Here is a 13,290-nt window from a genome sequence, read left to right on the forward strand (position 1 = left end):
TAAGCAGCACATTTTTTGTAAAACCAGTGTATATTTATAAACATTTAATGCATAATGGGTTACAGAATGCAGGTAAAGAAGCAAAAAGTGTCATCTTGTATTGTATCATCTCCTGCATACAGTAAACTTATTTATTACCACTGTCTCCTCCACACAGCAGAGAATTCAAGTGCAACATATTAACTACAGTGTTTCATCTATACACAAGTACTAATTTCTGATCTTACGAACAAACATATTCTCACCTCATATTTTACATTTTACTTAACTGAGCGAATAAGTTGCATTTGGGACAGAGCTCAAAATTAAATGTCATTTGCTTAGCCTTGGGCCAGTATATTTAGCAACAGATTAGTGACAGTGGGAATGTAACTGAATAAAAATCATCTTGGGGGTGATCTAAGATTGTACTTGCACATCTAGGAAACTTCTTGTACAAGCTTTTTCTCATTACAAACTGTCTTCCACACACAAACCTCAAAGCATTGACACATTAAATAATAATATTCTAGAATTATGGCAGACCTCAGCCTTCAGCTCTGGATAATTCTATTTCATCAAGTACTTTGCCTGATGTCTAGGGCCCAGTATTAACTACGGATTGCTTGCCATGGAGAACTAGAGTTGGCTGCAGATAGAATTTATTTGATCCAGAAAAAATGTCCTCGGCATAAACTCTGGCCTGTTAGTTCCAAGTTAAGCTCAACTGGACATGTAATTTCAGTGTCTGCTTGTTTTTGCATAGCTCCCTTGTCAACCAGGTGCTATGTCATTTCAAAAAGCAAATGGTGTGACTTCAGCTTATTTAAGAATTATTGTGTGACAACATTTACCAGTTCACTGTGCAATCATCTAATAATTAATATTTTAATAATAACTTTCATGTTTCACTTAAAGAATTAGGGGAACCCCTTCTCCAAAAGAATAACCCTGCAGCAGTAGTTGAGAAGTTTTATTAATCTAGCATTAATACAAGTATTCTAAGCACACAAATGTTTGGAAGGTGAAACCAAAATGCAACAAAAGCAAATTTATTGGCAGAATTCTATTTGGCTTAGTATATCAACAGCAACATTTAAAAATCCACATTTTGGTCTTTTGTTTTCCTGTCATGAAGTGATAATTTCACTGCTGAGTAAATATGTATGACTAATTGTCATTCATTTCATTGCACATATGTGTATGATATTATTTAGAAGAGCCACTGGGGGGAATGATGGAGGAATTATCTCGTATGTTACATCCAAAGCAGATAATTAGAATAAAAGAGCACTGGAAAAAATCCAAAGGTGGTGAAGCGCATTTGAGATTCCTGATACCATTGTATTAACTTTAAGCTTTAAGGCTGAAAGAATTAAGACAACAGGTCACTTAATGTACTTTAAGAAACTGCATTATAATGGATGAAAAAGGACAATACATTAAAATTAATGAGAATCACGTGACATGACATTGCTCCTGCTTCCTTATCCATGTGAGATGATGGTATAGAGGACATGGTATGTAAAGTATATCAGAATGCACAGAGCTTTTTTTTGGTTCATGTGATGTGGGTGTCACTGGCTGGGCCAACATTTATTGCCCACCCCTAATTGCCTTTGTCCAGAGGGTATTTGAGAGCCAACCACATCCTGTGGGTCTGGAGTCATATGTAGGGCAGACAAGGTAAGGACAGCAGATTTCCTTCCCCAAAGGACATTAGTCCATGACAATTGGCAATGGTTTCATGATCATCATCAAAATTTGCCATGGTGGGATTCAAACCCAGGTCCCCAGAGCATTACCCTGGGTCTCTGGATAACCAGTCCAGTGACAATAGCACTCTGCCAACACCTCCCTTTAGTAGGAGTGATATTCATAATCATCAAAATGGACACAGATTGTAATCTGACAAAGATATGGAGTTGTATTAATTTCCAGGAATGATAGCTGTACAGGTAATATTTTAAACCAAAGTGGGAGGTTGCCATTCTAACTGTGTGTGGTACATCTGAAGAAGCACAAATAGAATTCTGCTCACTCTATTTTCAGTTTTGTTAATCTTTAATTAAAAAGGTTGCATATTTAGAATCGGGGCAAACAGATTATGAATTTGGATAAGTAAAATATGCGCAATGGACAAGTGATCAAAGAAGTTAACAACGGGTGCAGTAAATGTTGCTTTGCTCTTTAGTTTTATAATACATAAATTGGACCAAACATTCCGTTGCATTGTATGAAGTGTCTAATTCAGCCCCGAACTTTAAAAATGAGCCCTTTTCTAATCCAGCGAGAAAATACAGTTGCAAAAATATTGCCATGTATGCCCCAGCAAAATGTACTTCTTGCAATGGGATCGGTGTCCAGGTTACTGCTGACCATTTCCAAACCAAATAAACGTCAACATCTGTTCAACATTCAAAACGAGAGGCACAGCGGTGTGAGAATGCTTATTCGGTATTAGTGCTGTTTTTGATGCTACGGGAATGTATGTACGACTGTAGGAGTAACCCGTTGATCGCTAAGTTTCGGTTTGTTTCCTGCAGGTGCCCCATCCGTTCGCTTTTGGCGGTGATTGACTGTTTAAGTTCCCCATTTTACCAGAAAACTCTCGAGTATCCCACGAGAGAATATTAGTGGCCAGGAGCTTCCGACTTAGCTCAATTTGAATTATTCCATTGTTCCACCAAACATCAGTAACATTGTTCGTGAGACGGTAGGAGGTCTCACAGGAGAAAAGTGTACTTTGCATCCAAAAAAAAAACCCTTTGCCTCTAATTTATAGAAGGAATACTGCAATTGCAAGAGACGGCGCTACAAGCGAGATGCTTCCAAAATCAGCGAGAGTTGTTCCACTCCTCTACTCCTCGATTGGGTGGTGGTCGACTTGCTAACGACATGAGAAGGCTCTTCTTTTCTGCTCGCTCGGCTGCAGTGGGTGTCAATTGGAGATAAACTTCTTCAGGGAGATGCAGTCGATTGGTTACAATTTGCGTAAACGAAATAGTCAACATTGGGGTACTTAAAAGCCGAAAGCTCCCGAGTCCAGTGGCTGTCGACTTGCTGGTAACAGTACTGGTGGCTCTTGCAGTGGGTTACCAGCCAAGGTCCTGCAGAGAGCAAGGTTTTCAAGCAATTACATTATTGTTTTCATCAACATTTTTTTTTTTTTGCTCGAGTTGTCAGATGTTAAATTGTTCAAATCAATTGAGTTGGGCGACGGGTTTGCCAGCAGGAGTCAAATGTAAAATGGAGGGAAGGGGCAACGGATGGAATTGCCTTTGAGCAGGTTCCTGCAGCGAGTGCCTGCACCGCTGTGAACGGCCCTCCTCTCCCCCCCCAGGAAAGGGACAGAGGGGGCTGGGAGGCAGGATGAGGGCGAGCGGGGCCTGGGAGGGCGGAACTTTGCCTCAGTCTTTCTCACTCAGTCTGTTCAGAAAGCTCCGATCTCGGTGCCCCAGGGCCTGTAAGGTTGTTTCCCTCCCGCGCTGCCGCTGGCCCCGCTGCCGCCCTGCGGGATGGCGGCAAAGCCCGGCGGACTGAGGGCCGGGCCGCCCGGCGTCAGCACAGCGGCGGCGGGGAAACCGCCCAAGGAGAGCGGGAAGGTGTGGGCGGCGGCGGCAGCGTGTACGGTGGCGGAGAGGGAGAGCAGGGAGGTAGAGAGCGGGGGCAGGCGGCCAGCGACTGACCCCCCGCCGCCCGGGGCCGCCCTCAGCGTGGCGTCGGTGTGAGCCGCGGCCGCCGCCAGGGTGGCAGTGAGCAGGGCCGAGCCCCCTGCTGGAGCCGGGACCGCGGTACCTGGGTGCAGCTCGGAGGCCGAGGCCAGTAGCCTGTCGCTGGAGAGCCCGTGGTGCTGCAGCAAGGCGGAGGGCAGCTGGTGGAAGGCGGCGGCCCAGTGCTGCTGGTGCGGCTGCTGGTGCGAGTGATGGAGCCTCTGCTGCTGGTGATGCTGCTGCTGCTGGTGGTGGTGGTGGTGATGGTGATGAGCGACCGACGAGGTCATGACAGCCGCTTCCCGCTGAGAGGCGTAAGTGTTGAGATGAGAGACCAGGCGGAGCCGCAGTGGGTCCGAGGTGTCGAGCCCTTCCACCGAGCTCAGGTAGCGGGCCACCTCGGCCAGGCACTCCCGGAAACCGATACTCATAAAGTCCATGGCGAGGGCGTGAGCGTCCAAAAACCCTGCAGAGCGAAAAATAACCAGGAGAACCAATTAAATGGATGTAGTCCAAAGGTGACTCGGGAATAGTGTACAGGTCCACTGTTATTATTATTACACTAGATTAACATTGCCAATATTCCAATACAGCATTGACGGTTGTGTGTCTTATTGGGGGGGGGGGGGGGGGGGGGATGCGTAAATCAAGAGTTTCATTTAATCGTTTATACGATTTCTCAACATTTTAGAAGCCAATTTAAAGCGCTCGATCATTGATTTCATTAATCGCCTTTTGGAGGCAGCAGCAAGTATTTGTAAATAAATTCTATTGGATTATTATTTAAATCACGCTATGACCACGAGCTGAAGGATGAAATAGGTTAAACGAATTAGTTGTTTGCAGCAAATTGTCTCTTGCCGTGCGGACGAAAAGGATCTGTTATAGATCTGACAGATAAATTTCACAGCGTGACAGGTTTGTGCCTCCGTGTTGACATTAGGTGGCAGTGTGGAGACGTTGCTGAAGGCCCTGTTGGTCTATTTATTTGTGTTTGTTTTGTCTCCCCGGGCAGGTCTGACTGCTTTAAGCAAAAAAAGCCCAAACAATCTCTGCATGCGGCTCCCTGGTTTCACAAAGCACTCACTCCCGCAGTGTTAGGAAAGCAAACAGAAGCTGGGGTCAAGTGCTGCCTTTGTCCCGCCGGCTCTTTCCCACGAGCTCAATGATGCTATTAGCATTTCCACTGCACTCAGCCGGGCCCGCCCACAATTGTCAATGTGCTGTTTGCTTAGGCTCCCTCTTCAAATCGCCTCTGAAGAGGCACTCAATTAACTCCTTACCTTTACCTCCAGTCGCCCGGAGCATCTTTAAATGGTCCACTGTCATCTGAAGTATTTCCGCTTTCTCTAACTTGGCTGAACCCTTGAGAAAGAAGAAAATAGTCGCAATTATTTTGCTAAACTCTTTTTCAGATTTAATCTGGTGATGTTAGCATTGCCCTCAAGTCAATGCAGTATTTCACTCAAGCATCCATAAAAGAGGTAATATAACACCCCGTCACTAATTAAATCCATTATGAATTTGCAATTAGTTTATCACTATGACATGGTAGAGGTTGCAAATAACATTTTGAAAGCTATTTGACTAACCGAGCACAAAATTGAATACAAAAAAAAAATCACTATGGAGTACCTGTTTCTCAAAAGCAGTAGGAACTAGTCTTCGGAGCTCTGACAAACTATTATTAATACGATCGCGACGTCTTTTCTCAATAATCTAGGAGAAAGTGAACCGCACAGTTAGGGCGGGTTAAATATTTTAAGGAATAATCGAAACGTGTACAATGATAGATAAAGCAGTAACTCACCCCTCTTCTTTTCTTCCTGGCCATGATTTGGGAAGTTGTAGACGGGGAGCCGGCTCTTGTGAGTGCATTGTTGCCCTGACTGTTGAAACAAAAAGTCGGTATCGTCAGCCTTATTCCCGTTCTAGACGAATCACAAGCATGCAGGAACAGGATTAACAGGTGTCACAAAAGTACACGCTATACTAAGTTGAAAACGACCCTAAACTCACCCTCCGTAGTTATTTTCACTCCCTACGTCTATAGTTTCATCAATATCACTATCTGAAGAACTTTCTTCACAAGGGCGCTTCATTGCCGCGGGAGGAAATTACTGCAGTTGTCAACGATCTGGATTTTGAAACGTGGTCTTTGAGCTCAAACCACAGATCCTGCGCGCTGTTGGCAGCCTGAACTCAGTCTAATGCTCTTTCCCACGGTATAAGCTATATCAATGTTGCAATGTCTCGCTGAGCTCACTCTCACCCCCACCGCAACAGGCTCTGATTGACAGGCCGCCGCTCCCCTTTCCAAGGAGCCTCCTTTCTCATTGGTGGAAAGGAATGATGACGGTTCCTCCGTACGTCAAACACGCGGGTCGAGGAAAGCGTGGGAAAGCTCAGCACAGAGCTCACTTAAAAGGGAATCGACTGTTAGAGAAACTTTCAAACGTTTTTTTTCTTGGGAGGGGAAACATATGTAACGTTAACAGATGTTGTAGCGTGTGCATTAAAGTTGCAATATTCCTTTTATAAGAATGGGTTTATACTTAAATCTATAAAATGCATTGCCATATTCCATTCACCCTTGTTTTTCTTTGGGAAATATTAAAACATCAATTATTAAAAGACTTGGCTTGTTCATCTGCAGAAATGTGCCTTCGTATTTGGGCTGGACCCTGTTTAATTTTAGCGATAAGTGGGTAAATGTCCACTGTGTTGTGCGGATTCTACTACTTTCCACCGTTAATAAAATACAATGGACTTGTATAGCGTCTTCAGAGAAAAATTATTGTTTAGTTTTCCTTTTATAAAATCAGAGTTCTATTAAGGCTGTATGCGAAGGAAACGTAACAGTTTAAAACACGAGCCTAGTATCAATGTCACAAGTAAACTGGGCATGTATTCCACTCAGTCCAAGCCCCGGAGTCAAATCTCAGACGCGATTATAAACGCATATGTATGTACTATGTAAGCCAAGCTTGGCTGTTTAAAGTGTCTATAGACAGTGAAAGACAGAAGCACCCATTGATTTTCTTTTTTTAAAAAGCCGCTTTTGTACTCGGTGCATGGTTAAGCTGTGGTATAACCGTGTGAACAGAAACAGGACACTATTCTTCAGCACTTCCCCTGTAATTTGAACTTTCTGAATTACACGCTGTCTGCACAAGAGGTGGTTTGAAAAACATTACAGCACCCTCTGTGCATACCTCCAGACAAGGTGTTCTGGGCAAAATAATAAAAAAGAGGATAAAACAGAAGAGGCATTGTTGCTCAGTTTAAAGACAGCCGGACTATTGTCAGAAACATACCGACCATTTTATTCATATGCAAATTTACCTTGTTATTACTTTGTTATATAACATGTTAAGAATATATACATCACTCAAAAGAAAATAAAGTCAGAATAACCAACATTTTCAAATGACACGTTATAATTATTTGGCATCTTTAATTTCACGTCGTTTTACAATGTTTGAATTGTCTTACGAAATTGAAAAATATAATTAACTGTCACATAGACAATTCCAAGGTGGAACAAGAATCCACCCACAGCGTTTACTTGGTGCACATATGCGCATTGTATATTCTCGTTAGACGTCTTACTCCGGAACAGTCAATCCATATTTTTGTCACAACAGTCTGCTGGTTATCTTGATCTCATCTCTCAAACTGTTCCGAGTCGATGTGTTTTTGATGTCTGTATTTACTCGGTTTGCGGGGGCTCAGCAAATCTCTGCGAGTTTAACTCTTCAGGGATATGTGTCAGTGAGTGCAGATTGATCGGAACTTTTGGAAAATTACAAGAGCAAAAGGATTATTACTTAAATCCACTTTGGTTGGAGAGTTAAGGAATGTTATCTGGCTATTGATAAATGTTTATGAAATCGTTCCCCCGTGTAACCTCTGTTGACTGTTTATGTATGCTATTGACCGCTTCGGAAGTAATCACTCTGGCTGCAATTACACTTGAACAATGTAAAAACGACGTTTCAAAAGTAAATAGAATAAATGAATACGAATCTTTAAAAATAGTAGTTGTCAATTAAATGAACTGTGCGCCCCAAAGCATTAAAGATTAAGAATTAACTTGTTTTTTTAAAATCGTAAAGCATATAGACAGAAATACGCTTCTGCTTTTAAATTACTGCAATTATGAACGATTTAAATTAAATCAATAATGTTACATTTCCATCTTTGTAACCTTGAGCTCAATTGCTTCAAGCATAGTGAGAGTATGAGCTTTTAAAGATGTGTGTGTTAAATGCCAGGAGATCGTGTCATTTCATGGATCAATACTTAGTGGAGTCGGGATCAAGAGACGTGTAATTGTTTTGACAGTAACCCCGGATCCAACCTGTTGACCTCCTGATGTTTCGATAATGTTTTGACACAGTGGATATGAACGGCCGATTCCAATGTTGTGCTATTTCTCAGCCCGAGGGGTGTTTGTATATTGAATGTTACGCATCTCGTGTGTTTGTAATGCTGATGCCACTGATGAGGAGGAGCTTGGCCTATTTCACACCTCATTACTCTGCTGGTGTTGCTTTGTGTAAAGTTTACACAACATTTACAGGAGGGCAGGTACAAAGTGGATTATTTACGCAACACTTTTGTATCTTTTCGCAAATGTCTGCGAGTGGAAATGTTTCTCATACATTTTTGTTACAGTATGTTTCATTGTATTTTTGATTTCGAGACCGGCACAATCCTGCATACTTTAGCAATGCTATGAATGTTGATAAATCTGATCTGATAGCAAAGAGAAGATCCGGTCGGCCGTTGGAAGCAGCTAGTTAATAATGATAACGAGAAAACGGATAATACATTGCAACGACGATCGCTTAAATATACCTGCTGGGATTTAATACGATTTAAAAAAATACATGTAGCAGTTGACATTTTAAAATAATCGTCCACGTATTAAAATCGTCTACGTATTAAAAAAACTAAACTGAAGGACTTCGAAGATTGGGCAGTAATGCTGTTTACGGTAATGCTGCTTCGTTTAATCTATGTGCCGATAATGATTTTACTAACACATTTTCTCAGTGATAATAGCGGCGTTTAGGTATTCTTGTAAGTCCCAGGGTGTTCATAATTAAACCAGTAAGGTTACACACTCGATAACAATGTGCGGACAAAGTGTAATTAATTCCTTTTTCAATGTTACTCTTTCTCAGTGTGCCTGCACACTTTTTGAATTACTTTGGGTAGATAATGCTCCTCCCTACGCCAATAATACAAATAAATGGTGCAATGTAAAAACATTCATCGGTTAATTTGAGCAGGCAGATATGTCAGCAGATGGAGGTTACACAGATGAAAACGATATTTAACAGGACCTGTGTATTGCTATGCGATATTTAATCTTCATTCATCAACATGGACCCTTGATTTTCCATGTTCATATATTGCTAGATTTACGCAACAAAGATTTGCACACATATCCTGCGTATATAGAATATTTTATATCCATCTGAGCAAAGCCAGTTACACTGAAAGAACTACGACATATACAGTTTTACAAATTGTCAGAAAACTGAAATACGACACAGGCGATCTTTGTTGAAAAGTACATTGCACAATATTTCAGCAATACTTTCATATAACAATTACATATTCATAAAATGAAAACGCTTTGTATTTGATCAGAAACATTCGCCAAATTCCTCAAGACTAATGAGAACGGATAACAAAATTGAATGCATTGACTATGAAACATCACCTTTCACTGATCTAGCCTGTATGAGATGAAAAGCAGTGTAATAAGAGAGGGAGTGGCCATGAGTCATGATTTGGCACCGGTTTATTGCTTTGCGTAGAAAAGTACCACGTGCATTATCAGCGCACAAGCAAGAAGCAGAAGAAATATTTAGACTCACAGACGTTTACAGCACAGAAGGGGGCTATTTGGCCCATCGTGTCCGTGCCAGTCAACAATGATCTGACTACACCAATCCCATTTTCCAGCGCTTGACCCATAGCCCTGGAGGCTATGGCAACGCAAGTGGATATTAAATACTTAAATGTTACCAGAGTTTCTGACTCAACCACCCTTTCAGGCTGTGAGCTCCAGACTCCCAACACCCGCTGCATGAAAAAATTTCTCCTCAACTCCCCTCTTAGCCTTCTATCTCTTACATTAAATCTATGCCTCCTGGTTATTGACCCCTCTACTAATGGAAAAAGTGCCTTCCTATCCACCCTATCTATGCTTCTCATAATCTTCTGTACCTCTATCTGGTCCCCTCTCAACCTTTGCTGCTCCAAGGAAAACATCCCCAGCCTATCCAATCTTTCCTCATAGCTCAGACCCTCCAGCCCAGACAGCATTCTGGTAAATCTCCTCTGCACCCTCTGCAGTGCAATCACATCCTTCCTATAATGTGGTGATCAGAACTGCACGCAGCACTCCAGTTGTGGCTTAACCAGCGTTTTATGCAGTTCCAGCATAACCTCCCTGCTCTTGTATTCTATGCCTTGGCTAATAAAGACAAATATCCCATATGACTTCTTAACCACCTTATCTACCTTCCCTGCTACCTTCAGGTATCTATGGATATGCACACCAAGGTCTCTCTGATCTTCAGTACTTTCCAAGGTCCTACAATTTATAGTGTAATCCCTTGCCTTCTTAGCCCTCCCCAAATGCATTAACTCACACTTATCTGGGTTGAATTCCATTTTACTTCACAACAGATAAAAGTCCGTAATATAAAACTTTATACAGTTAAAAAATTATTTCAGTAATTTTGAGCATACTAGTTAAACATTTGAAAGATTTAGTATACGCTTCTTCGGGATACAGCAAGGGCCATATTGATACTTGCAACAAAGTCCAATATTTCCAAATCTAACTCTAGATTAGCTAAAAGCTCAAAGACAAACACGAAGGAAATGAATAAGGGCATCACATTTTTCTTTAATACGCACAAGCCAAGTCATCTCGCGATGTACTATAATGTGATGTTAACAAAAGACATCTTGATATCAATGTAATTGGGGGAGGGGTGTGATCAAAATACATTTAGCGTTGTTTAAGAATAAAGTTTTACACGCATTGGTTGTCTGGAAATTTGCTTATTTAGTATTTGCCGAGATTGTTCTGATAACCACCGAAGGAATGGCCCTTTAAATGGCATTAATATTTTGAAACCATACTCTATAGTGTGAATCAGGTGCAAAGCACTTGGATACGGCCGTTACTAATGGCCGCGGATTAGATTTAAGATCTGTAGTAAAGGTTCAGCAGTGGTCTCCGGTCGAGAAGACACGTGTTGCTGTTGACTGGTCACTGATTCTACAAAAGACGACTGTTCCCAGAATAACTGTAACAATGACTGGCAATTACTGAGATCCCAGGGCAGTTCGGGAGTCAACGTATCCTCCACCAGATCCGTCGCAGGCTCCAAAAATCTTCGCAGCAACTTGAGGGTCAAACAATCTAACATACAAGCACTTCTTTGCGCTGATCACAGAATGTGTTTATTGCTCACTATAAAGTGTTACATTTCCAGTTTGAAATGTTAGGCCGAACAACAATTCAGAGCCACGAGCACAGACAAACCGGTAATAAAAATCAAGATGCAAACTATCGGGTAGTAACATTCAGTTAAGAAACCAGAAGCCGGCGCAACATGCTGAGCTGCAGACTGAAGTCAGAGGTAGGCCTGGGCGACAGGTAAAGGTGGACCTCGTCCACCCTTTCATTCGAAAACTTGCGTAATTTAAAGAACGTACAGCCGGGCACAAGGGCAGATACAACAAGTAGAGTACAATATTTAAGTTTGTCAGGCAGCCTGGTGACTTTAGCAGGTAGGAGCTATTCCATTGTAAAAAAAAAGTTAGTGATATTGCAACGAAACGCAATCCACTTGCAATATGATGACAATGGCTGTTTGGCCATTTAATTTGTTATTTGTATCGGTGGATCCACTATTTGTGCAAATAAATGAGATATAAATGTTTACAATTGCAACAATCAAATAATAACCTTATTAAAATCAGTGTTTTTATATTATGACTTTGCAAATTAATACATAGATCAAAATATTGGACTGTACTGGTTGTTTTTAATCAGAAATAGCAGCGGTTATTACACTTCGATGTAAAAGAGAATTAAGTGTTTGTATTGAGTGATCACTGTTTCCAGTGGTATTGTTCTGTTGCTGGAGTTCCGATGGAGAGTTTTGCCGCGCTGGGATCGGTGCCAAACTCTTTCCTCTTTCCCACAGCTCCCCCTGACTGCAATGTAACTCTATCGCCGTGTGAGCGTTGTGCAGAGCGTGCGCGTCACTCAGCGGGACCCGCCCAGCGAGGCCCTGGGTCAATCACATAGTGCCGCACATGCATCTCAGAGCCATCAAAGGGCCGCTGCACAATATACACGCACACAGCAACCCAACCAACTGCTGCACTCCCTTCGCCACGCACACAGCAACAGATCAGACTACTGTTGTACAATATAAAGGCACCCAGCAACACGTTAAGCTACCATTGTAAAATGCAAATTCACAGAGCACATCCTTAAACTGCTGAAATACAATGAACACCAGTTTTCGACTGCATAATGTAAAGGCACACACCCAGACACATTGCTGTTATATTGCACACAGCACGGAACAACTCATTAAATTTGTTATACTGCACACCATGAACAGGATATTTTTCTTGGGGGTGGGGTCAGGAGCAAGCTTCCACAGAAAACCTAGAATTTTAAACCTTTATTTGCTTCATTTTCTATACCAGGATTGGACTTTTTATGTATTTTCTAGTATGTATATTACTTTGTAGAGATGATATACCTAGCTAAGCTATATCCCAAAGTAGAATAATAAATCAGATGTGTTGTGGTTATCAGCTAATGAAGTAATACACTCTGCACCATAATAAAAAATAATTTGCATTTAATACTCACTTTCACAGCCTCAGGATGTCCCAATTTTTTTTTATTGATTCAGAGATAAATGTCAGTTGAGTCACCAGGACAACACAACTACTTTCTTGAAACAGTGCTACTACATCCATCTAACAACACCTCAAGTCTCTTTACGGACAGGCAGCACTCACTCAAGTGTCGAGGGTTTGTGGGGGGTGGGGTGGGGCTTGAATCCAAAACTTTCAGATTCCAAGTTAATAGTGCTAGCCTTGAGCCAAAACTAACACTAAGGCTCTTTGTTGAGCTTAGAAATGGCTGCTGATGATATTAGTATATTTCTTTAGCCACTATTTGAACTTGTGTCTATGTTAAACCACAAGACAAGGTGACATAGACACAGATTTAGAAAAGGCAAGGTAAGGAGTGATGTCAGGAGGCACTTCACACAAAACTGTAAAGTTTTTTTGGGTAGGGTAACAGGCAAAAAGTGTTGAAGTCATTCTGGAGTAAGTTGGATGTTGTGATGTGGGGATTGTGGGTTTCTGTGGTATGTTAAAGTAGATGTGTCGCTTGACCTTCCTCACCTCTGCTTATTTTTGTGATCCTTGTGGCCTTTGTTAAAATAATATTAAAAGGAATATCATATGAACACACAAAGCAAATATTCATTTACATTTAGCATCGAATTCTAGGTTTTGCATTCAAAAT

General features: G+C 41.7%; 1 protein-coding gene across 1 annotated transcript; it reads right to left on the reverse strand.

Moving 5' to 3' along the window:
• Positions 1–2,034: 2,034 nt before the first annotated feature.
• Positions 2,035–5,900, reverse strand: hey2 (hes-related family bHLH transcription factor with YRPW motif 2). The gene is made up of 5 exons (XM_078542151.1): positions 5,712–5,900; positions 5,503–5,581; positions 5,328–5,411; positions 4,976–5,057; positions 2,035–4,158 (listed from the first exon to the last, which is right to left on the reverse strand). Exons 1-5 carry the CDS (start codon positions 5,792–5,794, stop codon positions 3,413–3,415), a joined length of 1,074 nt encoding a protein of 357 aa, XP_078398277.1. The 5' UTR covers positions 5,795–5,900; the 3' UTR covers positions 2,035–3,412.
• Between the last annotated feature and the right edge of the window lie 7,390 nt (positions 5,901–13,290).

This window comes from Cetorhinus maximus, chromosome 5 (assembly GCF_964194155.1).
Source record: "Cetorhinus maximus chromosome 5, sCetMax3.hap1.1, whole genome shotgun sequence".
Taxonomy (NCBI): Eukaryota; Metazoa; Chordata; class Chondrichthyes; order Lamniformes; family Cetorhinidae; genus Cetorhinus; species Cetorhinus maximus.